We start from the raw sequence: 23,582 nt of genomic DNA on the forward strand, positions 1-23,582 counted from the left end.
ACACTTCCACAGAAATTCTTTCATCTAACACCAGGAATCCAACTTAGTAGCACAGATGGCATACATCCTGATTATAATTTTTAAATGAAATTTAAAGCCTAGGCAATAACCATCTGCAGTCAGCTTTAACCTCTGTATCCTGGCTAAATGCTAACTAGCATAACTCATTCACACTGTTCCAAAAGTTCCTCAGAAGTTTCATCCAAATTCAATTTTCTTCACATTCTATGCTATAAATTTCTCTAGAGTCTTACTGTGTAATTTAAATAGCTGCTACTTTTTATGCCAGAAGGGACTGCACTCCCATGATATGGAGCGTAATTCATTTGCATGGTTTCTAAATACTTCTGTATCCTGTGGAATGGGGACTATTTTATCAGTACAAAATTAAATTGGTTAAATAAAATTGGTTAAATTGGTTAAATAAAAGTCATTCCAGATACAAAATTAATGAGCTTAGCTGAGCTTTCATTCTTAGATTAATATCTAATTATACAGAGATGCCACACAACTGTGGCACAACATGCTGCTGCCACTCTTAAAACACTAGTGCACAGCTTAAAGATCCAAGTTACCACCTCGAGTGTGTTGGCTGGAAATGTTATAAACCAAGGTAATCTTGGCAAAAGCATGCAATAGCTTTCTGGCTTTTCAAAAACATACTATATATAACTACTCGGTAGGAAAGAGACAATAGGGAAAAAACCCTCTGAAATGTGACTTCCAGTACCAGAAAGGAGAAAAAGTTCATTGTTTCTATTTGAAAAAGAAAGGAAAATGTTCTATGTATTACAACTAATAGAAACCAGTGAAAAATACTTTTAAGTGAAAAAATGTCTTACCTTGAGAAGTTGAGGAAATGAACATGTCTAGTGAATAAATAGGGCTGCTCAGCAGTGCTTATGTTTTTAATCAATTCCATCTGAAAAGAATTAACAAATCAAATTTTCCATGTTATGTCAAGGCACATTATGGAGACAAATATAACTTAAACAACATAGAGTAATGTAATTTTCAAGTCAGCATTACTCAGGAGCTCCTTTCCCACTATCCCTCCCAAACATTGTTATCAAGATAGCACTATCACTGTTTCATGCCTAAGCAAGATAGGTTAAAGATGCAGACACCATCATGCTCTCACAGAGCTTATGTACTTCCAAAAGTGGATATCGATTTAGAGAAAGACTTAAACTAAAGGAAAAATTGAAATCCTGTCTAAATCTGCACCAGAAAGTTGGAAGTGGCAGCTGCCTTCTGAAGACACCGGATCCACTAGCTAGAATGCCAAAATGTAAAATAACTGAAAATGTAACAGAAAACAGGACTTGAGCCAACGTCCATAAGAGCATGGCAGAAAATCATATCCAGACTGTAAAAATATTAAACTGCCTCTAAGGGAGATCAATCATTAATTTTTTCTGTATTTCTTAGTTTTGATATTTGGACTTTTTGCCATGGTTTTTACATTGCATATCACATTTTGTTGCTCCTCATCCATTTTTCATTCTCCTTTTTTTTTTTTTCCTAGGACACACAACCTTCCTCTATCTTTCAGACAAGACAAGGTATAGCCATTTATTTCCTAGGACCAAATGGAAAAGCACACACACAAATACGTTCTTCCCTACTTTCCACTGCCTTCAACATTTGTATATGCATACAACAAGCACTGAAGCAAACTGTTCATCCATCAGGCAGGAAGGGAAGAGGCCACTTAGCTTTAGTTGGTCATCTTTAGACTCTGTTTAGACAAACATATCTTTACACAGCTCCTCCAGCACAATAAAACTGCTATCAGCAAGAAATTCAGAAACCTAAAGAGCAGAACTTGCCCGGCCCCAACAGAAAGCCCAGGACACTTCGTAATAATGGTCACAAAATAATTAAGTACATTTTGTTAATGCTCTGAGAAGACAAGGGCTGTTCTAGCAACCCAAATAGCTGACATCCAGTTAGGACTTGTAACTCTCTGTGTCAAAAAATTATATTCATCCACCTTGTTTCCAGAAAGAAACAGAGGAGAGACTCTAGGGGCTGGATATCAGATGTCTCACTTTGTTTCTCTTTTTGTGTGTTTATTTTTATCCAGCCAAGTTACAGGAGAATTGAAGTTCTCAAAACTGTACGAAGCTTTCTGCTGTATTGGTATTTTACCGGTGTTATTCTATCTGCATGAATGAGTGTCAGAAGGAAAATATTCATACGGGATAAAACCTCTATTCATGTCACTACAGTCATCACTGTAATTCCTTCTTGGAATAAATGAGGTACCATCATTATGGCATAAATATGGAGATGTAAAGCTATTATAAACATACAAAGTAATTATTTTTTAATGACAGATAAATGTGTGCAGTGAGGTACGTGTCAGCATTACACAGTACCTCTCCAGCCTTCCTTGTCCATCACCTCCCCCCGTGGCAGGTGCCAACTGGCTATAGGACCACATTGATTCATGGTGCAGTACCACAGTGCTTCCTATTGCACTTCACGTGATGTGTCAGGCTTGTGTCAGCCTGCTGCTGGACCAGCAGAGGCACTTTGGCATCAGGAGCACAGGCAGTCTGCAAAGATGCATGCAGATGGCTGCACAGCATCTGGTTGCCTGGCTTTTTTTTTTAAGCTCTTGCTACCAAACTCAATGTCTTGTGCTATGAGAACTTACTCTAAGGCAAACACAGAATTTTGTTTTGACTTGAAGTACCTTCATACTTAGACACTTAATGTTCAGCTGGACTCGTAAGCAGATGTGGATAAAGCTACAATGTGCATATGAACAAACAAGCAAAAAACATTCTTTAAAAAACCCTGCCAAAAGGGTAAGTAAGGCTCAACAGAAACAACACACAGATGTCAGCAGGGAAAAATAAATAACTGTAATGGCTCATGGCCACATGCAAATTGTGACCATATTTCCCATGGGCCTCTCTCTCTCTGATCCCACTGTGCTGAACTGATTTCAGCTTAACAAGCCAAATGCACTGCTCAGGAATACCAAGCAATCAGCTCTCCTTTTAAGATGATGCAAAACCAAATAAAAAATCTTCCAATGTCTCCCAGAAGAGTAGGATCTCTAGGATTTCTTTTCTACAAGAAAACTGGTATAGAGTAAGAGTGAGGAGTGGACGATAGCTCAGGCTATCGCACCTTTGGATGGAGCACCTTTGGATGGAATGGGCCATGCAGGAAGGAGATAGATACAAGTACAGATCATCTAGGAGACGGTCTTAAACCACCCTAAATTTCAAAAGGGATGAAGACATACAAGCAGCAGCAGATACTCCCTGGTATAGTAGCAGATACTACAATTACGCTAGCAAACGCTGTCAGGGGGAGAGAGGAACCAGAACACATCCATGTTTGGGGAAGGAAGCTGCAAAAATATCTGGGGGAAGCCTGAAAGGCACACATGCCCGCTAGGACATGGGACTGTAAGAGCCATCCACCTTTCTCACTGTCACCCTGAGCTCCCCTGCAAGAGTTAATTTCTAGCTCTTTCAGTGAAACAGTGCTTACAAAGATACCAAATGCTTTGGAAATTAACTAAATTGCACCAGAAAGTTGATGCTGCTGAATGAAGATCTAAGGGAGAGGGAAATGCCAGGACACAAAGAGTGTGTGGACAGAGACAGGCAGTGGCACCCTGGGCCCACGTACTCACATCTGCCAGCAGAGCCCATGGTGCTGCCCGAGCACTTCAGCTCAGTCACTGGGCAAAAGTGAGCCCAATCCTCTGCCTGTGCTGTGCTGCCGAGGAGAGTGAGACTGCATGGCCCACGGCAGACGTTCGGGAGGGATACTAAACCAAAGCGAGCAGCTGCAAGGAGCACTGTGGCATGATCAACTGTGCTGAGACATTTGCTATCATTGACAGAAATATTTGAAATTTAAAGATAAATTACACGAGCAGAAGAACACAATCCCCCTCAGCAGCAATTCACTGCAAAGAATAGTCTTTCTACCACTGTGACTCCTTGCTTGAACTTTCATTCTATTTTTTCTCCAAAATCAATTTTCTGACTTTTAAATGAGATCTTTAAACAAGACCAGATCTGCAATTAGAGGCAACTCTGTAAATCACAAGCTATTTCTGAATCCTAAAGCCCACCTGAGCAAGAAAACCAAGAGGCAATACTCCAAGGGAAAAAAAATTTCCCTCAGACTACTGTCCTACACTATCGTTGTAGCATCTCAGCTGGCCATGCTGAAAGAATCAAGTCACCATGGCTCGGCATCAGCAGCGTATTTTTCAGTCGCTGCTGCATTGTAAATAACAATCCAGCAGATGGCACAGTGAAATGACTTGGAGAGAGGCTGCTTGGGGCCCTCCCCAAAAGGAAAGAAACGTGGACGATGGCTTTGCTCCAGCCACAGCATTGTTCCTGTACCAAAACTCAGCTCAGCCTTGTGAGATAGGACACCTTCTTTCCCCCTTCCATAAATATCTATCTCCACATGCTGGCCTGCTGAGAGCAGTCCCATTGCGTTTGAGATTTGTAATAGTTAATCGCACTGGGAACAGAAAGAAATAATCAGATAATAATCTTATCTAGGGAACAGCCAATATGTTCCTACTTTTTGAAGCTGATTCATTTCATTGGGAGAGAATCTGAGGTCAAAATGTATAAAAATGGTGACGCAACTGATTTTCCAAGTGGATGACACTACGGTTTCCACTAACATTGATGCAAATAGGACAAAAAATTCTCAGTATTTGTCTCTCTTTTGAGTTGTTCACCTTCTTTTATACTGGTTACGGTCTCTAATGAAGGCATGTAGTGTCCAGGAGGCACAAGTATCTACAGGCGTTTGGTGTATCACTTTCATCTCAGTATTACTTCATTTCCATAAACAATTCACAGCTCACAGGAATGAGAACAGATCTTCATTTTCAACTCTCAGAGATTTGGAATTGTTTCAAAAATTTCTTAAATTCTCTGAGCTGCTATGACCAATTTTCTGCCTTCAAAAGAATTTAAGAAAAATTAGCAATGGATTTTTAATGTGTTAGACTTGAATTATATATAAAGCCAGCTGTCTGTCCAAAGGATGGGTAGTAGAGGGAAATGATGTGAGGACAAACTATCAGGTACTCCTATATGTAGTCAGTATTTGCATATCTATAAGCACACTCATTCTTACTTCTGAGTGCAAAAAAGAAGTTAGGACTGGAGCAGTCACGGATGGGCAAGAATTCATGTTGCACCCATACATCTGTCACTTTAAAGCCAGAGCAATTAGGTTGACTTTGTATACGTGAATACTACGCGTAAGTTGTGTAGCTGTAAGCTTCTAATTATTAATTGAAAATATTATAGTAAATGGCAAGGACCTAATTAACTCATCTGCTTCCAGAAGCCACTCCTTTATGCCCGTGGATGTTCAATGGCTACACTTCTAATTGCTGACAGGCAGACATAATTTGGGAAAATTTCTTAGTAGGATGAAGACTGGAAAAGGCAATGAGCATACAGATTCCAGTTAAATGCAATCTCCATAGTCATTAAGAACACCTACTTGCTTAACTTTATTTAACAATAGCAGACTGTGCAAGCTAAATATTTACAGAAAAGTCTTGGCTGGATCAGAGCTTTAACCAAACACGGGACAGACAAATGACAGAAGGGAGAGAGCAATAACATCTCGAGCGAGTTTCTTATGCGGGGAGCCTACAGCCCAGCCCAGACCTCTTTTCTCTCATTCCAATGCCTGAAGCCTGAGACCATTCATTCTCTTAATTTCCTCTTGTGTGTACCACATTAAAGGTGGGAGAAGTAATTTATTTTTCATATTTTACTCATAAAAAATGGGAAGACAACTGAAAATACCCTAAACAACAGAACAGTTAGTGTCTCCAGGCATGTAACCTGGTGATCAAATGTGCTTTTCAGCAGAAGTACTCATTAAATTATGAACCTATTGTAACTACGTAAATAAGCCATAAATTAAAATAGAGAGACTCATGTTATAGCAGGGCATGCTAGAGAGTAAATCATCAGCTCTGTAACAGTATGTCTACCGCTATCTGTGTTCCTGCACATTGACTGAACAGTAACCCAAAGCTTCTGGAGTGAAAAAAATAATGCACCTATTTATCCTCTGTCAGTATATTGCTTGCATCACAAATCAGTCTGGGCTTTTTTGGAATCTTGACATGTTGGACCAAAGCACGGAAATCTGTTTACATGGGATCTGTTATCATGTTTAACATGTTCTCTGCCTACCAGAGAAATGCAGCAGATTATGAGGATGAAGGACTGTGGCTGTTAATACTTTTGAGGTTTTTAGATTTTTATCTCCCAGTTAGCAATGAAACACAATGAAGGACATAATCAAAACAAAACCCAAACAACCCCAAACACAAAAACAATCATACCAATAGAAATCCCCTACTACATATCCAACAGTTAAGCAGAAAAAGTAAAACGCAGAAAAAATAACACAAGATAGTTAACCCCTGACCTGACCTGACCATTCTGCAAACTCCCCAGGCTCCATTTTGCTGTGCACAGAAGGATGCTGTGGCAGCTACAGCCCTGGGCTTTGCCCCTTCCCTTGGTCACTCAGCGAAGCTGAGCAGGGGCAGCAGAGGGGGGCACTGGCCTCTTCCACAGCCTTTTGGCTGGTGGGCAGCCCCTGATAGACAGTCCCTGTCTCTGGCCACACACAAATGCCCTAGAGGGTTAGGTGAATTGCTGCCTGTGGGACCCGAAAGGCTACACTGGAAGGAAAGAATGCGGGAACTGCAGTAGTGACATCCGCTCCCAAACTTTAATCTGGAATTAACTGCTATATCTAAAATAACAAACATTGAAACTTATGCTCATAAACAGGCTACAGATAAATAACCCCTAACCACAGGATGATGCCACTGGTAGGCCCATCCCTGTGTTTTGATCGCTGCACACATCCTTTTGCGGTTTGTAGATCGCTCATCTCAGGAGTGATGCAGGCAGCTACTGCAGCACTTACCTGAATCAGCAGATCAAAAGAACAGCTGTGGGCAACGTGTGAAACAGCTGTGTGTAAGGCATCTGCATTAATCAGCACACTTTGGAGACCGAGTTTTTTTGTGTTACTTGCATCAATATCTATGGATGGCAGTGATAGTTCTGGTGGGCACACGGTTACCCTAGATACAAGTGAATTTAAATAACCAAATCTTTTGTGGAATCAAACCTGCAAAAATAATGCCCTCTACAGCTTTAAGGGAACGTGAAGAGGGGTGTCTGGGTAAAGAGGTTTCATTTGGCATTGCTTCAGTGAGGGCTGTATTATAATGTGAAAAAGGTAGACAAGTGAGAGGCTGAGATGGGTTCAGGGATGTGTCAGACTACAGCAACATGAGTTAGCATGGCCTGGGGAAAAAAAATTTGATGCAAGTGATTACTAAAAGTGAATCGCAAAAGCCAGCAGAGAAACTGTTGGCTATTATTTATTCATACTCTGCTTAAAGAGGTCCAAGCTAGATCTGAATAAGCCGGCATGCCTACGTGTCAAAAGGCTGTGCCCTGCAGATACCTTAATACAGGTCTGAGAAGCTGTTAGCACCTAACTTCACTTGTAGTAACTCTTCTTGCATCTCTGCTGGGCTAACTGCTATGTCGAGTACATTCAAGAGCTGTCTCACTGGAAGCTTTTTTTTTTTTTTAACGTAACCCTCCACATCATGTTGCTCTTGGCTGTACCATCCATTTCTCCTGTTAACTAAAGCTACTTAGAAGATGATGAATACTGGCAGATTACTCAGGTAATACATCTTTTCAATATGATTTGTCTTAGTATGATTTGTGCTAGTTCCCTTTGTTTCTCAGCTTCACAAACACAATAAGAGGATCTAAGTTGAGCAGGAGTAACTTACCTGTTCATTTTTGGTCAGTCTTGTTTTGTTATGAATGTCAGACGTTACCAGGTTGAATCCATGTTTCTCTGATAAAATTCTTAAAAGCAAAACCACAGTTCGACTTCCGCACTTTCCAACTCTGTTGTAGACCACCTGGCTGGGGAAAGGAAGTACCTAAATAAAGATTGAAAAAAAATGAGTCAGTATATTGCTATTTTTGGCTTTGTATCTCAGCCACAGAATATTTTGCCCGTCAGCCAACAGGTATGTAGAAGAGAATTTCTAGGACCCTGCCCAGGTCAGAAACATTCATTTCCACCAGTAAGCTATAAGCTCTTTATAATAAAAACATGTGGCTCAGGAGATGGCAAACATAGACTTCCCCCTCATGACCTACTTTAAAGTAACAGCACAGATCAGCAGCTACACAAGAAACACTAAGCCATGGCTGATGACTTCCAGTGAAGATGATGATGGACTTATGCTTGTTGACTGCCTCCATACAAGAATGAAGAGCAGTGAACTTGTGCTACAGTTTGGCAGCTCGAAGTGAAGTTGGTCTAATGAAAAAGGAATGCTCGAGTTGCAAAACTTCAGCTTTACAGAAGCAACAACCAATTGGAGAAGGCTAAAATTAATCAACCGTTTCAATGTAAAATATAAACATTAGTCTTCCAAAGTTTTAGAGAAGGAATCATGCCACTGGTGAGGTACGTACTTGTGCAATAAACCAAGCCAGAAGACGCTGCTGGGCCTGGAGGACAAATGGCACGGTCTGGTCACAGCCACACAGGTGACATTCACTAAGCATCAAATCAGACCAGCCACAACCCACCCACCTACCGGCAATGATCTCCAGCTCAAGTCTCTTGCACCACACTCCTGTCCCCACTCAGGAGACTGATAGTTGACTTGGGCTAAAACTATGCCAAGGACTATTCAGATAATTTAACAGCATGGGCGGCTGCGATCCCAGGCTTGGCACTCTTCATGCAACTGTTGCACGCATCAGTGCTCTTTACTGAATACCATCTCTCTGAAGCTGAAGGTAAGTTTCTTTTTTGCGCCAAGAACAGCAAACAGAAGGTACAAAAGTTTGAAATTTCTTCTTTCAGTTATTTCTCAGAAATTCCTATTACAATTTGGCAACATTTATTATTATAATTATTACTGTCTTTGAGGCAAAGAAGGAGGGACCAGGGGTGCAGGTGGGGTACCTGTGCGGTTTTAACAGTATTTCTGCAAGGCACAATCAAAAGAGCAACTCATAATAGTTAACTAAATGCTTTTAGACAGCTCAGGTATTCTAGAAGAGAAGTGCTTCAAAAATAAACAAAGCAACATGTCATTGATGGTGCTTTGTATGCTAGACTAACATGAGAAAATTTAGCATGTTAATTAAGAAGTTTTATTACTAGACATATTGAAACTCAGCTTAGAGCAATCACAGGAATAATAAGGTCAATAATACAGGAAGCAGTTTGGTTTGAACCCCAGATCACCTGGGGAAAGGTAACAGATCTACAGTCAAAACTTTCAAGGATGAAAGAATAGGACAACTGAGAGGTGAATGTGATATCATGATTCATGGACATAAAAACCAACAGCATATGAAAATCACAAACGCTATTACAGTAAGTCCAGTGAAGAATTATGGCCACAAGTCTGCACCTAACATAAAATGGTACCAAAGTCCAGAACTACTAAGTGTCTTCTACAGGCTTGCCAAGCTGAGATCTGCCATGGATGGGTGAGCACCCACCTCTGCTCCACTCAGTGAAGCCTTATTTTGGCTATTTCCATTCAGACTGTCGGCAGAAAAAAGGCTTTTGATTATTTCTCCAAATGAGTATTTAGAAATAGTTTTCATTAACTGCCAGCTTACAAACTGAACTTCATTAAGCCTGCTTTCATACATTTGCACCAGCTGTTTTCCACTTCTGGAAAATGTCTGTCTTGCCTTTGAGGCAAGACAACCAATGTCATGAGTGATGGACTCATCTTTTAAATACCGTATGTCCTATCACACTTCAGACATTTTTCATGGAGAAACTTTCATTTTTTGCTACTTAATGATTTGTTTGGATTCAGTCATGGCAGACGCGGTGCCCCAAGCACAGCAACGCCTCTTCTGTACTGTCCTTGCTGTGCTCTCTCCATGTCTGCTACAGATCTCCCTCACTAACATAGGCACAGCACAACTTCTACAAGAGGCAAACAAGGCTTCCTCTGCAGGAGTGAGTGGGCACAACTAGCTTTCTGCTCATTCAGCCGTTTTGATTTCTTCAGTGACATTGAGATAAGGTCACTGTCTCTTATCCATTATGTATCCCATGCTAATTTTAGCTATTGCCTTAAAAAAACCCTTCTAGCTCCTAAATTTCAGCTGCTCCTTACTGGTAGTGAAGAGAAGATCAATGAAGCACTGACCTTGCCTATACTAGTCTACTGTTGCTCCTGGGGATGCCAATCTCTTAGCTCAATGTCACCCATGCTGCGTCTCTTGGAACTCAGATTCTCAAAACACACTACAACGCATTTCATTGTACTATTTAGTGACCAAATGTTGCTGCTGTCTGATAGTCCACAATTTCCTTGACTTAGGCTAGATACCGAAGCAAAATGATGAGAAATTGCATAATGTCGTAGGAAACCATTTTGCACAGCCATTCCTGCAGGATATAGAAAAGACTCTCCTGTCTATTTTGTAAGATGAATAAAACTGATGCTTGTTATTTATCTTCTAAGAGCAGAGTATTTTGTCATTCCAGTATATACTTCTAATATGTCGGAAGTCAGCGTATGATTGTTATATGCACCATGTTTAAAAAAATAAATAAAAAGAAGTAAAAAGCAGTCTATTGAAGTACATAAAACAAGCACATAGAGCTATTCTACTGATTAGGGTCACTACTGATAAGAGATGTTAGGAACAGATAAAACTGGAGTGAAAAGGAAAGAGTACTATTCCATATCAGATTTGAGATCTGCAGACTGCTTTAGAAGCTTAAATCATAAAACTGGGAAACCAGAAAGTGCAAGTAGCAATTCACTGTTCTAAAGAAAGCTGGATGCAGCCTTGTTTTGTTCCTGGATGATTTCCAAGGGCTATTCTATCAGTAAAAGGCATTCTGAAGTCACATTATCACATCAGACAAACAGTTGGTATAGCAAATAGCAGCAGCATCTAATACTATAGACCAAGAGTCATCTGTTTTCAAGACCTTTAAATTGGCTAACATTGTCAGGACCTCATGGTTTCACCTACAGCAGCACACGTATGGCACTTAGGGAAAGCTTGTTTTTCTATTAAGACGACTGCACAAAATGTTTCCTGACACGAGGCCTGCAATGTGGTTCTAGGCATGACATTTTTAGCACAAGGAACAGGTCATGTGCCAAAGCAATGGTGTGTCTCAACCTACAGTTACTTTTGCTGGTGGTGCAATCATGTTCTCTAGCAGGAGGATTTCTAACATAACAGCAGTCAGAAGAGGCATATGGGCTTCTGGCACTTCTCATGATATTGGAGCAGCTAACAGATCTTCATCAGAGAAGGAAAATGCTTCCTCAGGAAACCCTTCAGATTACTTTCATAAAGAACTGCTAACTAGAACAAAAATAAAAGGAGAAATCTAGATACCCTTATATATAATGGGAACATCATATATAATGCTGAATATTATATAAAGTGTTGGTCATTCATGGCACTTTGCTATCATCATTACACTTCAAGAGCAAAAGAACATTACTATTGCTATTAGTAGCAATGTTTAGGATATCCTTCACTGCAACATAACTATAAAAGCTGTGACTCCCCAGATTAGCTGTGGACGGGGTTGGTATTTGGTGGTCACTGTCTTGTTTGAGCTTTCTCCAGTACATCTCATCTGCTGATTCAGCAAGTGAACATGGGCCCCATAAAACACACATAACACACCACATCTTCACTATTTTGCCACACTCATATAAAGGGTTTCTATGAGAAAACCAGCCCCCTTATTCTTCATCAATCTACAATCCTTTATTCCTTATCAATCTACAATCCTACAGAAGCTTTGCTTCCCATGAAATGCAAAATCCCATCCTCAGTGGTTACAGAACTCCAAAGGTGATGAACTGGATGGTGCAGCAGTAGCTAACCTTTGATACTGGTACGAGTATGTAGGGTAGAGTTTGGAAATGTTAAACAATGCTTCATAATTATGAACTGCTTTGGTTTTCATAGCAGAGTTGCACTTTGCAATATAGTGAGCAAAAGTTTTTCTACATTGATACTTAATTCATTCCAAGTGAAATTTTGCTGCACTCAGATTAAATTCAACTTCTAATGAAATCCCTGATTTTATTACCCAATAACTTTTGGGTGAAACTTAATAATACCATTCTTTTAAAAAAAAAAAAAAAAAAAAGAAAGAAAATGACAGTAGGCCTTTGTAAAGTTTCTGTTCTAAGTGCAAATAACTTTGCCAGCTAACATCTACTAAACAATTTTGGCCAGTTTTCACCTTTGTTTCTGAAACTCACCTTCTTATGTAATGCAGTTCTGCTCTGCATGCAGACAATAGCCATGGCAACGCAAAAAAAAAGAAACCAAAAGCAAATGCTCACTACAGATAGAGAAAACTGAAATAAAGGGCTATTATTTCCAGACAACTGTTTAGTTTAAAGCAGGCCAATATATCAATGCCTTGATTGAGTAAACATGTGAATGCACTTGGGTAAAATCAGACAAGATTCAAGATAAACACTACAGCTCTAAGATTGCTTTAGAAGAACACAATAATTAGCTGTAATCAAAACTTCACTTGTAGCACTGCTGAATGTGGCTAGTTTTAAGGATTCGTTGCTGATGCTTTGCTAATGTTTTATCTATTAACGTCACCATTCCACTTACACACCTAAATGCAACAGAGTGTGCCCAATACACAAAGCCATGCAGCACAGAGGCTTTTGGTACTTAAACAAATTTTTGTCCATTTCTCTTAGGACACTGCAAATCTGCTTTCTGCATTTTAGAAAGAGTATAAGTAATTTCTTGGAAGAAGAAGTACTTCTTCTAGAAACCCGAGTTTGTATCAGGCAGATCTAGAAACGCAAGACAGAGAAAACGAGGAACTTAAAAGGAACTTTAAAAGAGGAACTTCTTTGTTTTCCCACTCACAATACACACAACAGCAACAGTCAGACGATATAAGAGACCGTGGCAGAAGAGACACTTGAAAAGAATGCTCCTATAATATTAGCAGAAACAAGATGGAAAACAGAGGTTTGGGATTTACAAACTGCTAATTGGGTTACATTTCATTTTGCAATGGGAGTTGCACCATATAGGCTAATTAGCTGAGGTGATGCTCAGCAACATAATATTCATGTAACAATGCACAACTTCAAAACAATTAGAGTGACTTTGTTGAGCATGGCATCAAAGCCCAGAGGTAATAAAAACAATTCAAACATATAATTAATTTTGGAGTTATACAAATTGGTACTTACAGTTATAGAAAAGTAAAACCCACAGTATAATTACAACAGCTCTTTCCAAGGAATTGAAAAGTTATACAACAATTTACTTGTCAATTCAAACTGTGTTTTTTTTTTCCTTTTGTTCCACAGTTAAAGAAGTTGACAAGAACCATTCTGAATGAAATCCAGTGGAAGAAAAATCATTTTTATCTGTCAAAGAGCTCTTTAGGCCAGTAAGAATTTCCCCAGATAAATAACTCATATCAGAGATGCACTACTCAAAAGCAGTCCATTATCTCCACAAATTTTGCAGGTAAGTGACTCACTCCAGTGAACCCTGTCCTTACGTACAAGAGAGGCCTGAAGCTGATGCCATAACTGGCTTCTCCTTTCTCAGCAGACACTAACTTGTGGGCAGAAGATGCTCCACCTTAACCATGTGAATGAGGCCAACCAACACACACACAAGTGATAAGATCGTGAAAAACACTTGCTGATGTCACACATCTCTATGTAATACCAAATCTTCCCTCTGCAACCCCTCCATTTTCTTCCTGCACAGCTGAAACACAATCATAAAACTTCAAAAATGGCTTACTGTGTCAAAGCAATGGTCTGTTTGGCTCATGAGTGGTGGAGGATGCTCATTACGGAGAGCAAGCAACACCCAACACTGGCTGCAGACCATTTCTCTCTGACATTTCTCCTCCTCTTCCAGAGCACACAAAAGAAATTCCAGAATTTTGTTAACCACCATGCATTTAATTTTTACCTTATCTTCTACTGTTCCCAGTGAACACTCATTCTCACATTGTGGGTTTCAAGAAGACAGATTAGATAATTCAATTACTAGCTTTGAGATCTTGGATCCATCTGATGCCTCTTTTTCTGTGAGGTTTGTAACAAGCCTGACACAGGCTACTAAAAGACAAACATTGAGGCCAGTAAGAGATAGCATATCCCAAAGATAACTTCAGGAATTGCCAAAAAAAAAAAATAATAATCCCTTTCCAAACAAAAGTTACCTTATTCTCACTTAAAAGTGCCTACAACAAAGAATTACTAACACAAAGATTTGCCAGTAGAAAGCGTGGTTGAAAGGTGAAAAAGTTACCCTCCCTCTCTCCCAGCTAAACATCATAGGCACAATTCTGTCAAGTACCATCATGCTTCTCTGGGCAACCTGTGCCAGTATCTCACCGCCCTCCGAGCAAAGAATTTCTTCCTTATATCTAACCTAAATCTACCCTCTTTTAGTTTAAAACTTGCATACAGGTTTTAGAAGCTGTGGATGCCCCATCCTTGAAGTGCTCAAGGCCAGGCTGGATGGGGCTTTGAGCAACCTGATCTAGTGGGAGGTGTCCCTGCCCATGGCAGGGGTGTGGAACTGGGTGGTCTTTAAGGTCCCTTCCAATCCAAACCATTCTGTGATTCTCTGGGCAGCCTGTTCCAGTGCCCTACCAACGTTACAGTAAAGATTTTTTTTCCTCATATCTAATCTTAACCTATCCTTTTTTAGTTTAAAACTGTTACCCCTTGTCATGTTACTACACCCCCGATAAAGAGTCTCTCCTCATCTTTCTTTTAGGCCCCCTTTAAATATTGGAAGGCTGCTATAAGGTTTCTCCAGAGCCTTCTCTTCTCTACGCTAAATAACCCCAACTTTCTCAGTGCAATCATCCAGCCAATTACTTATCCACTGAGTGGTCCATCCATCAAATTCATGTCTCTCCAATTTGGAAACAAGGATGTCATGCAGGACAGTGTCAGATGCTTTGCAAAAGTCCAGATACTCATCGGTACCTGTCTGTCTACAGGTCGAGTGTAGTGGCAGTAGACAAAGACAAGCTTTTGGAAGTAACCAACTCTAAAGCAGACTAGACAGCATCATCCCCTTTACGGTTCACTGAAAATACACTTAAAACCACAAGAAAGATAAGGGTGAGGTTTGTTTGCAAAGTCTGAAGTCCATACAGCTGCAGTGGAGCACTGAAAATAGGCAGAAGAATAAACAGAAGATTCTTCTGTTGCATCTTCATTAAGCAACTAACTCAATTGAAAAAGCATGACTTTTAAAAACAAAGCATTTCATCTTTTTGGCAGCTAACATATTTGGAAGAATTAGTTAAAATGTGTTCCCTAATGATTCAACATCCCTAAGTACCAAACTAATTAAAAACATAAGCATGGAGCACAAGCAACAAAAGGAGACTGGATGTAGACTCAGTCCTTCCACTTACTAAGACAGAAGAAAACCATTACTATAAAGTGTCCTCGAATGTTAATGATTCCTGATTCGTCCCACAAAACATATCTATATAGCGAATCCCAAACCCTCCTATATATATATATATTTTTTTTCTTTTTCTTGGAAGTACTGAACCCCTACAATTCTAAAAAGAGCTAAGACCAAAGGATAAAGATGTTTGCCTGTTAAGTCTTGGATCAGATCCTATTACAAGATACCAGGTCCTATTACAAGATACCACATCTATACATACAGCAAATTGATACTTTGATAATATCAGTAACAACCTGCGAAAAGAAAATTGCAAAGAGCAAGCTTTCAAAGTTAAGGCTGAACCCCGTCAACACATTTGGTTTTGCTCATTTTATCCCTCATGTCTGATTTATTTTCCTACAACAGCAGCTTGCAGGTGAGCAAAACCCCTACTTCTGCAATCTGCTGCTCAAGATTTCCCAGAAAAGAGAACAGAGACCAAGTTTATTTCAGGTATGTGAAATGACCACAATTTTAAAATTCAGCACATGCATACAAAGAGCGAAACAGACTGGTAGAGAGCAGATGTTCAGTTCACTTGGCAGTTTCAGGTGGTCACCGATATTAGGCAGCACCTTGAAGTGCGAGCAGACTCCTGGATCTAATCCCTCAGACCTGTATGGAAGTGGCGGCAGCTCCAATTCCTCTCGGGGGTGAAGCAGGTGAGAGGGAATCACCCCACCAAGCAGGTAATGACTGGGGCTACAGCTGAATGCCTGCTAGATTAACCACGTCTTTTCCTTTCACCCTTTCTTAGCACAGCATGCTTTTCAACCTCCTCCTCATTCTTCTTGCTTTCCTCTGCAGTTGGCAACTTGTTCGCCTGTTCTGGAACCAAAATTAGACACAATGCTGTACCTTTTCACCTTCGCACCAAAGAGAACTGAACAACTACCCTTCATATCTTGCAGATGTCCCTTTTTAATACAGCTGAGAATGACATTTAAAAGAACGAAGACTGTCTCTCAAATACAGAGGGGTGCAGAACAGAAAGACCTTACTCTTTTCCTGTGGTTTAACCTCTCTCAACCTTACACGGGTGTATGCAGATCACAACAGAAAATAAAGAATGGTAAGGCTGTCATTAGTTCTCTTCTGAAAAGCAATATTTTCATCTTTTAGTTATGAAGTTCCTCACATTGTGTAATTCCTCTTGCTGGCATGTGCCTATTTCATAACAAGATAAAGGAGATCAGTGATGCAAATTGTTCACTGATGCTGCCAATTGAGAGAACGAGCATGAATTCAGGTAGGTTAAAATTTTTCATGTCACTTCAATCACCCAGCTTTCCACCGAAAGGTTTCCATGTACTATTGAAAAACCCTTAAGCTGCAGAATTTTTGCAAGCCACATTCTAACTCCAGAGCACCTTCACATTCATATATATAATATATATATATATATATATATATCTGTGAAAATAAAAATGTTGGAACTGTAAAGTTTAAAACTGGTTGGTTTTCCTCCTGAGCCCAGGGTTTTGTACACTCTGTGATGTGCTCAGAACACACTGGCACAGTTATTCTCTGCTTAAGTAGTGAATCCTATCACATCCAACCCACATATTTATATTGGATACTTACGAAATAAGAGATATTAAGTAGCTAAGCCTGGTTTTAAAACTTTTTATAATACATTGTGGCATTGGAGTTCCCTTAAGTAACCTAACTACCTCCTAGCAGTTTCTGTGCTTCCAATGCAATATTCATGAATTCACCCAGGGAGCCAATAATATTGGATTTGTCCATGGTGAGTGGTAGACTAAATAATTTATTCCTCTACATGCATTTGTCTTGCTTCACGTTAAGGTTTAACTCTTTTGTATCTATTGTGGTTGACTATCAGTCAGGCTGTAGCTAGTGTAACACATCATGGCTTCACCGCTACCAAGGATCTGCCATGCTGTGTCTCAATTTGCCCTCCTATCCTTTACTTTAGCCCCTCTTCAGTACTTTCACATATTATTTTAATGTTTCCAGCATGGTCTTAATCATGTCTGTATTTTCCATTGCACTCTGTGCAGGCACTTTACAAGTCAATTGCAGTATGAAATAAATGTTGTTTATAGCCATAACTGAATTTTAATTTGTAAAACAGGCCAGTTGTGCTGACACTGGCAGGCTGGCTCTGGGGTGCTCCTGCTCCACATGGTCAGAGGAACTCAAAGGATCTGGATTCCCTTCAGAACTTCTGCAGGTAACAGATTCAAATCTGGTTCATCACAATTTGTCACCACCTGGAAGGAGCGACAAGAAGCACCTACATGAAGGATGATGTACTGCTGGGCGACTCTTCCAGGGCCATTATTACTCACAGCGCCAGAATAACTTTCCCAACTGACAAGAGTTCACATCTGAGCCACAAGCGTATCCCATGACTTTGGAGATGCTACATTCAGGGGGCCCAGTACCAAGTGCTCCCATTTTACCCTGCTGCAGTCTGAAATGATGAATCTGGCTTGCTCAGGCAAACCAAACCTCATGCTGGACAGGGAAGGACTCCTTTCCATTACAATGGAAGGAACTTCTCCCTGCACCTACTCAAAAATCCCAAATGGTTCCAGCAGCGAAGGGCTCCATGTTCCCCCAGAATGCCGGGGCATTATAGGTATCATCCTGAGAATTACCTGTTCATATCCCCAAGGCCCCTTGCTTATATTGCTCACCCAAACTCTTCCTCCACCTGAGTTACCATGATACCATCACTCTCACACTGGCCCACTCAAGACAAACTGTCCTCTTTGCTCAGTTCTGAGTCTATGGTTGACCACACATAGTTGAGCTCCCAATCTCCTTTTTGATTAAAGCTCATGGCTGTTGTTGAAGTACTTCATCACTATTTACTGTTCCCTGAGCTATACTTCTTAGTTACAAAACTATATAGTAGAAAAGTGCCAGGAGCTACAAGCTTGCTTTTTAAATCATGAGGCTTTCAAATTAACATTAGAATTTGTTTTTCAGTCTTGCAAGCCTTTTTAAAATCTGGGTTTTCATGTTGTTGTTTTTTTTTTTTTTTTGTGTGTGTGTTTTTTTTTTTCTTCAAACAAAGTGGCTGGAAAAGGAATATTTTTTCAAGTCAACAGAAATTCTTTCAGAATTGTTTAATTTTAATAGTTCAGGTTTTAAGAACATCATCAAGGAAGATGAGGCTTGTGGTAAAATCATGAACGTTACTCAGCTGAGTCACAAGGCTTAGAAACTTCAACCACATCAGTTTGTCACTTTTACAAGATATCCTGTTGTGCTACTCTAATCCAGAATGGCAGATTTTTGTTTTCTCCACTGAAGGTTTAGGTCATCCAGACCTAGCTGTAAATTGGACCTCAGTATTATGAACCAGCATTTCCTAAACAACATATAATCAAGGCGGACGTGATTTATTATATTTCTTATTTACCTGGCATTCTGTGGAGCCATGTATTTCTTCTAAGTTTTCTTAAGTACTGTAACATATATCCATTGGAATATATTTGATACAACAGTATTCTTATTTGAGTGGATATGACTAAGTGACTATAATGTCCTTCTGTGCTATTAGTTTATGAATATAACTGAATAATATAACTGAACTATTAGTTTATGAATACATTCCTGTCATGAAGGGGAAGAGCAGGGAGAATGAACTGCGCAGCTGGAAATTTGAAACTGCAATCTGTAAAAGATCTTCATATGCTGTGAAATGATCTGCAAGGATGCTTAGCAGGTAAACAACAATCAACACAGTACATGTCCTAAACAGTTATGTCCTAAATTTCAATGAAAATACAGAGCTCTATTAGCTTCAGCAGTGGGGACACTAATGCCTTGGACAGTTTTTTAGCTATTGTACATGGTATAAAACAAAACCTACGGGTCAAAAAGTTGGTGATATCAGAATTTTTCTGTTTTGTGTAATACTGGAGTGGCTGCTGTGTTAACGCCATAGGCAAGAAAAATCCACCTTTAACTATGCATGCAGCTTGACAGTTAGAGTACAAATCAAATACAAGACACTTTCGAAGCATCTTTGAAATAAGTTAGATGAAAACTACAGACTGCTACCATTCACAAAACCTGCATCCCTGTAGTTGCTCAGTCTTTCAAAATTGGGAGGCTGAAAATGTAAGGCTTAGTAAAAAGCAAATTCTCCATTGTTGGAACTTTTTCAGGATATCAGCATGCATAGTATCCCTCATGGATTTATCTTCTTGGGACAGGCAGTCTGGCTTTAATTTCCCAAGTCTCTTTGTACTGTCCATTTACTATCAATCAACCTTCCCATATGAACATGTTTCTGATATACTATGAACTGAAGAAGAAAAAAATAAATAATAATATTCTCTATTTTGGGGAAAAACAGCGTAAAACTATTTATTTTCCTGAAGATTCTATATCAGTAAATGAATATGAACAAACCAAACAGAAATTAGTGCTCTAGAACTATTCAAATATTTTTACAACACAATTCAAACTTAATAGTGCAGATTATATTGTAGCTTTTGGCAATGTCTTGCTAATACTAGAGCGCTACATCATTCACCAGCTATAGCTTTAGGAGGATTCCAACTGATTATAAATAATATACAATGGTGTAATCTTCTGGAAAATCAGATTTTTATTCTCTTGAGATACTGTAATTTATAAGCAAGAACACAATTTCAGAAGAACATAAAATAATGATTGCCAATATTTCAACTATTATTTTACAACCCTTTAATAAAATTAAGGAAATTGAGAAGTATTTAATATGTATTTTTAAATCTAAGTATTTATTGATTGTACTAGGCTCAGAAGCCCAGCTATACAGTAAAACAGTACTTCAAACTGTGAAGGGGGGGGTCCTTGCTGTTAAGACACAGAATTCTCTTTTAATATTTTGATTTTATCATCCATGTAATAAGTCTTGCAACTGCAGGAAGTTACTTACTGTATTTCAGCATTTCTGAATTCTGACAATTTTTGCTAGATGAAAACTTTCACACTGCACAATCATGTCATAAACAGTTCTTCACCCTATAAGCAGGATAGGCTATTTTTAAATCACTGAAATTTCTGCCTTCCTCCCTCCACCCTCATCCAGATTGACTGTTTCTCCGTGTTTAACCTAGACTGCAGCAAACTATAGGATAGCTTGCTTCAAAGATTATCCACCATTTGTTTTAGAACAGAGAACTTCAATTCTATCAAAAGCACAGACACTTCTGATTCATGATTTTAAAATTCCTAATAAGAATGAAAGAAAGCAGTCATTTTTTGTGTAGTTTTTTAAGTCAACTAATTCATCCCTAACAAATTGATCACTTAATAGCGTATAGCACTACAGGAGTAGAAACCCATGCTCTCAAAAAGATTGCTAGCAATAAAGCAAAAGTTCAAGTGAAACAGGAAGTATCCACTCAAAAAAAAAATCTTAAAGAAAAATATACAACTCTTGGCTGTTATCCTTGTAGTGCTACGAAATAATTGGAAGAAATGAAGCTGGCAAACCTGATGAATATGAAAACTCAAAGTAATGGAGGCAATGCTGACATCATGACAAAGTAAAATAATTAAAAGAAAGTATGTATTTGATAGCTGTGTGTGGCAATGAATGGGTACAGTGCATATCAAAGGCTGCTCAAGATTTCTGCTATATTTTCCTGTAGTCTTGATCCATATAGAAAACATGAACAATTAGTGCATAAGTAGTAGGTAATAACTAAAATAACGGTGTAGAAGGAATTTATCCACTTTCCAGCTTCAAACAACAAAATCAATTTAAATTTTATTTTGTGCACGCATTTTGTTGTTGTTGTTTTGACCTCATCCTGACCACATCCATTTTTGTGTTCACTTAAAGCTTTGAAGTACCGTCACACAAGTGCTAAGGACAAGATTTTACTGACACCTAAACAGCTGCCAAAAGGCATCAGAGCCATGACAGGCTCTGATCAAGAAAAAGAGAAGGGACCACTTGAAAGTCATTTGTCATCTGTGTGCACAGCTCCTTTACACATATATATCAGCTGCACCAAAAGAGGGATGTATCCTGATGCTCTTAGCAAGTTCTCAGGGGAGAAGCTCTCATCAGTAAAAATAGTAGGTTTGATGAAGATCACATCATTAGCCCTCAAAGGTCAGGTTCACCCTCATGGATGGAGAAAAAACATCTGATTCGCTAAGGAAATAGCTAGCTCAAATACTAGAACAGAGTACACCATTTTTATTCACTGAAATGCTCACACAAGAAAAAAATCCACTGAACATCATCTGCCACTAATTAGCATCAATTTCACAAGTGTTTTTTACAATAGGCTAGAGTCATTGATAGGCATTACTTAGATTCCGATCTACATGGAATGGATAAACAAACGAAAACCTTGCAAAAAGCTTAAAATTAACCTTTTCAGATGTTTATAAGGAAAACAAATAAACAAACACAACAAAAAAAAACACAAGAGAATGAGATAGACACTCAAACTAGGAAATCCAATGCTTTAACTTCAAGAGTTAATTTTTACTGATAGAATAGGCGGTTATGTTTGGCTCAAATGTATTCCCTTTTTATCTGCCACATGCTAATAATACCAGCAAGATCAGGCTATGTTAGTGTTACTGGAAGTTGCTTCTACACGCAGAAAAGCGCAGACAGATGTATTTTGGAACTAGAGAAAGTCTAAGATTAGTAAATCACTGGTCAAGCCTTCAGTTCCCAAGGACCAAAGAAGAGTGGCCTATGCGAGGTGTGTTACCTTCATACCACTGGCACATTCCCCTTAACAATGAGGGAAGCCTCACCTGGGGGAAGACTGGAAAAGCTGGCTGAATGGGATGTAAAGGGAGAACCAGAACCACCTCGGTGATATTCATCTGTGGCACTGAACAAAACTTTCCTTGTCTACCTGCACTGGGAAAACTGCTGCTGATACCTTTATTTGACAGAGCAACCCAGAACCCTGACCTCCTGACATGTAAGCATGCTATTCCTTGTTCAGAGAAAAGGTGCTACTTTCAGTTCTTCCACTGGGAAAAAAATGGTACGTAAACCAAAATTTTTTTTAAAAAAGGCACCTAGCCATGATGAAAAACCAAAACTAATATGATTTACAGTAAAATATTACAATAAATTCTGCAAAACAGCTACTATTCAGTGAGTATCAGCTGTTGGTGGCTTTCTTCTACAACTACGTATCACTGATCATACATATCACTATCATTCATTTCAACCCTGGACAATGAATTGTTGTTCATTAACTTCATTCCTATTTCTTAAGCATTTTAAAGTAGACACACAAAATTAGAAACCCTTTGATTCTAAAATTTACCTCATAAACCTACCAAATACCCCTCTCATATTTTCATTTCCTTCATGGCATGTTGTAATTCCCTCTGATTAATGCAGCTGGCATTAGGAAAACACTGGAGAGCTTCACATAACAGCACCAAGTAGGACTGACCCCAGTTGAATGCAGCAAGACAAGGATATACTTCCCAGGTTAAGTGACTGCCAGGATTGCAAGAAACAAATCAAGGGCTTTTTTTGTCTATTCATTATGCATACTAATAAAGAAAGCTGTATCGTGTATAGAAGCCATGCATAGCTTCTATAGGTACATCAGGTATGTCGGTGATAAAAGGAAGGCTAGGGAAATTGTGGGCCCTCCCTGGAAGGAAGTGGGAGACCTGTCTACCTGAGATATGGAGAAGGCTTAGGTACTCAATGACTTTTTTGCCTCAGTCTTCACTGTCAAGAGCTCTATCCACACAGCCCAAGCCCCAGAAGGCAAAGACAGGGACCGGGAGAATGATGAATCATCTACTGTAGGAAAAGATCAAGTTTGAGACCAGTTAAGGAACCTAAAGGTGCACAGCTCCATGGGACCTGTTGGGATACATCTGAGTCCTGAGGGAACTGACCGATGTAGCTGCTAAGCCACCGTCTATCATATTTGAGAAGTCGTGGCAGTCCAGTGAAGTTTCCACTGACTGGAAGAGGGGAAACACAAACCCCATTTTTAAAAAGGGAAATAAGGA

At 39.3% G+C, this 23,582-nt stretch overlaps 1 protein-coding gene across 2 annotated transcripts in view; it reads right to left on the bottom strand.

The window, feature by feature from the left end:
- The window catches only part of UST (uronyl 2-sulfotransferase), a 167,406-nt gene that overhangs the window by 78,361 nt on the left and 65,463 nt on the right, over positions 1-23,582 (bottom strand). For both annotated transcript variants that reach the window (XM_035538687.2, XM_035538688.2), the window contains exons 3-4: positions 7,862-8,017; positions 843-922 (exon numbers count right to left, since the gene is read on the bottom strand). In XM_035538687.2, the coding sequence (XP_035394580.1) occupies positions 843-922; positions 7,862-8,017 (236 nt within the window). The remainder of the gene's footprint in view (positions 1-842; positions 923-7,861; positions 8,018-23,582) is intronic.

Source organism: Cygnus atratus, chromosome 3, assembly GCF_013377495.2.
Source record: "Cygnus atratus isolate AKBS03 ecotype Queensland, Australia chromosome 3, CAtr_DNAZoo_HiC_assembly, whole genome shotgun sequence".
Taxonomy (NCBI): Eukaryota; Metazoa; Chordata; class Aves; order Anseriformes; family Anatidae; genus Cygnus; species Cygnus atratus.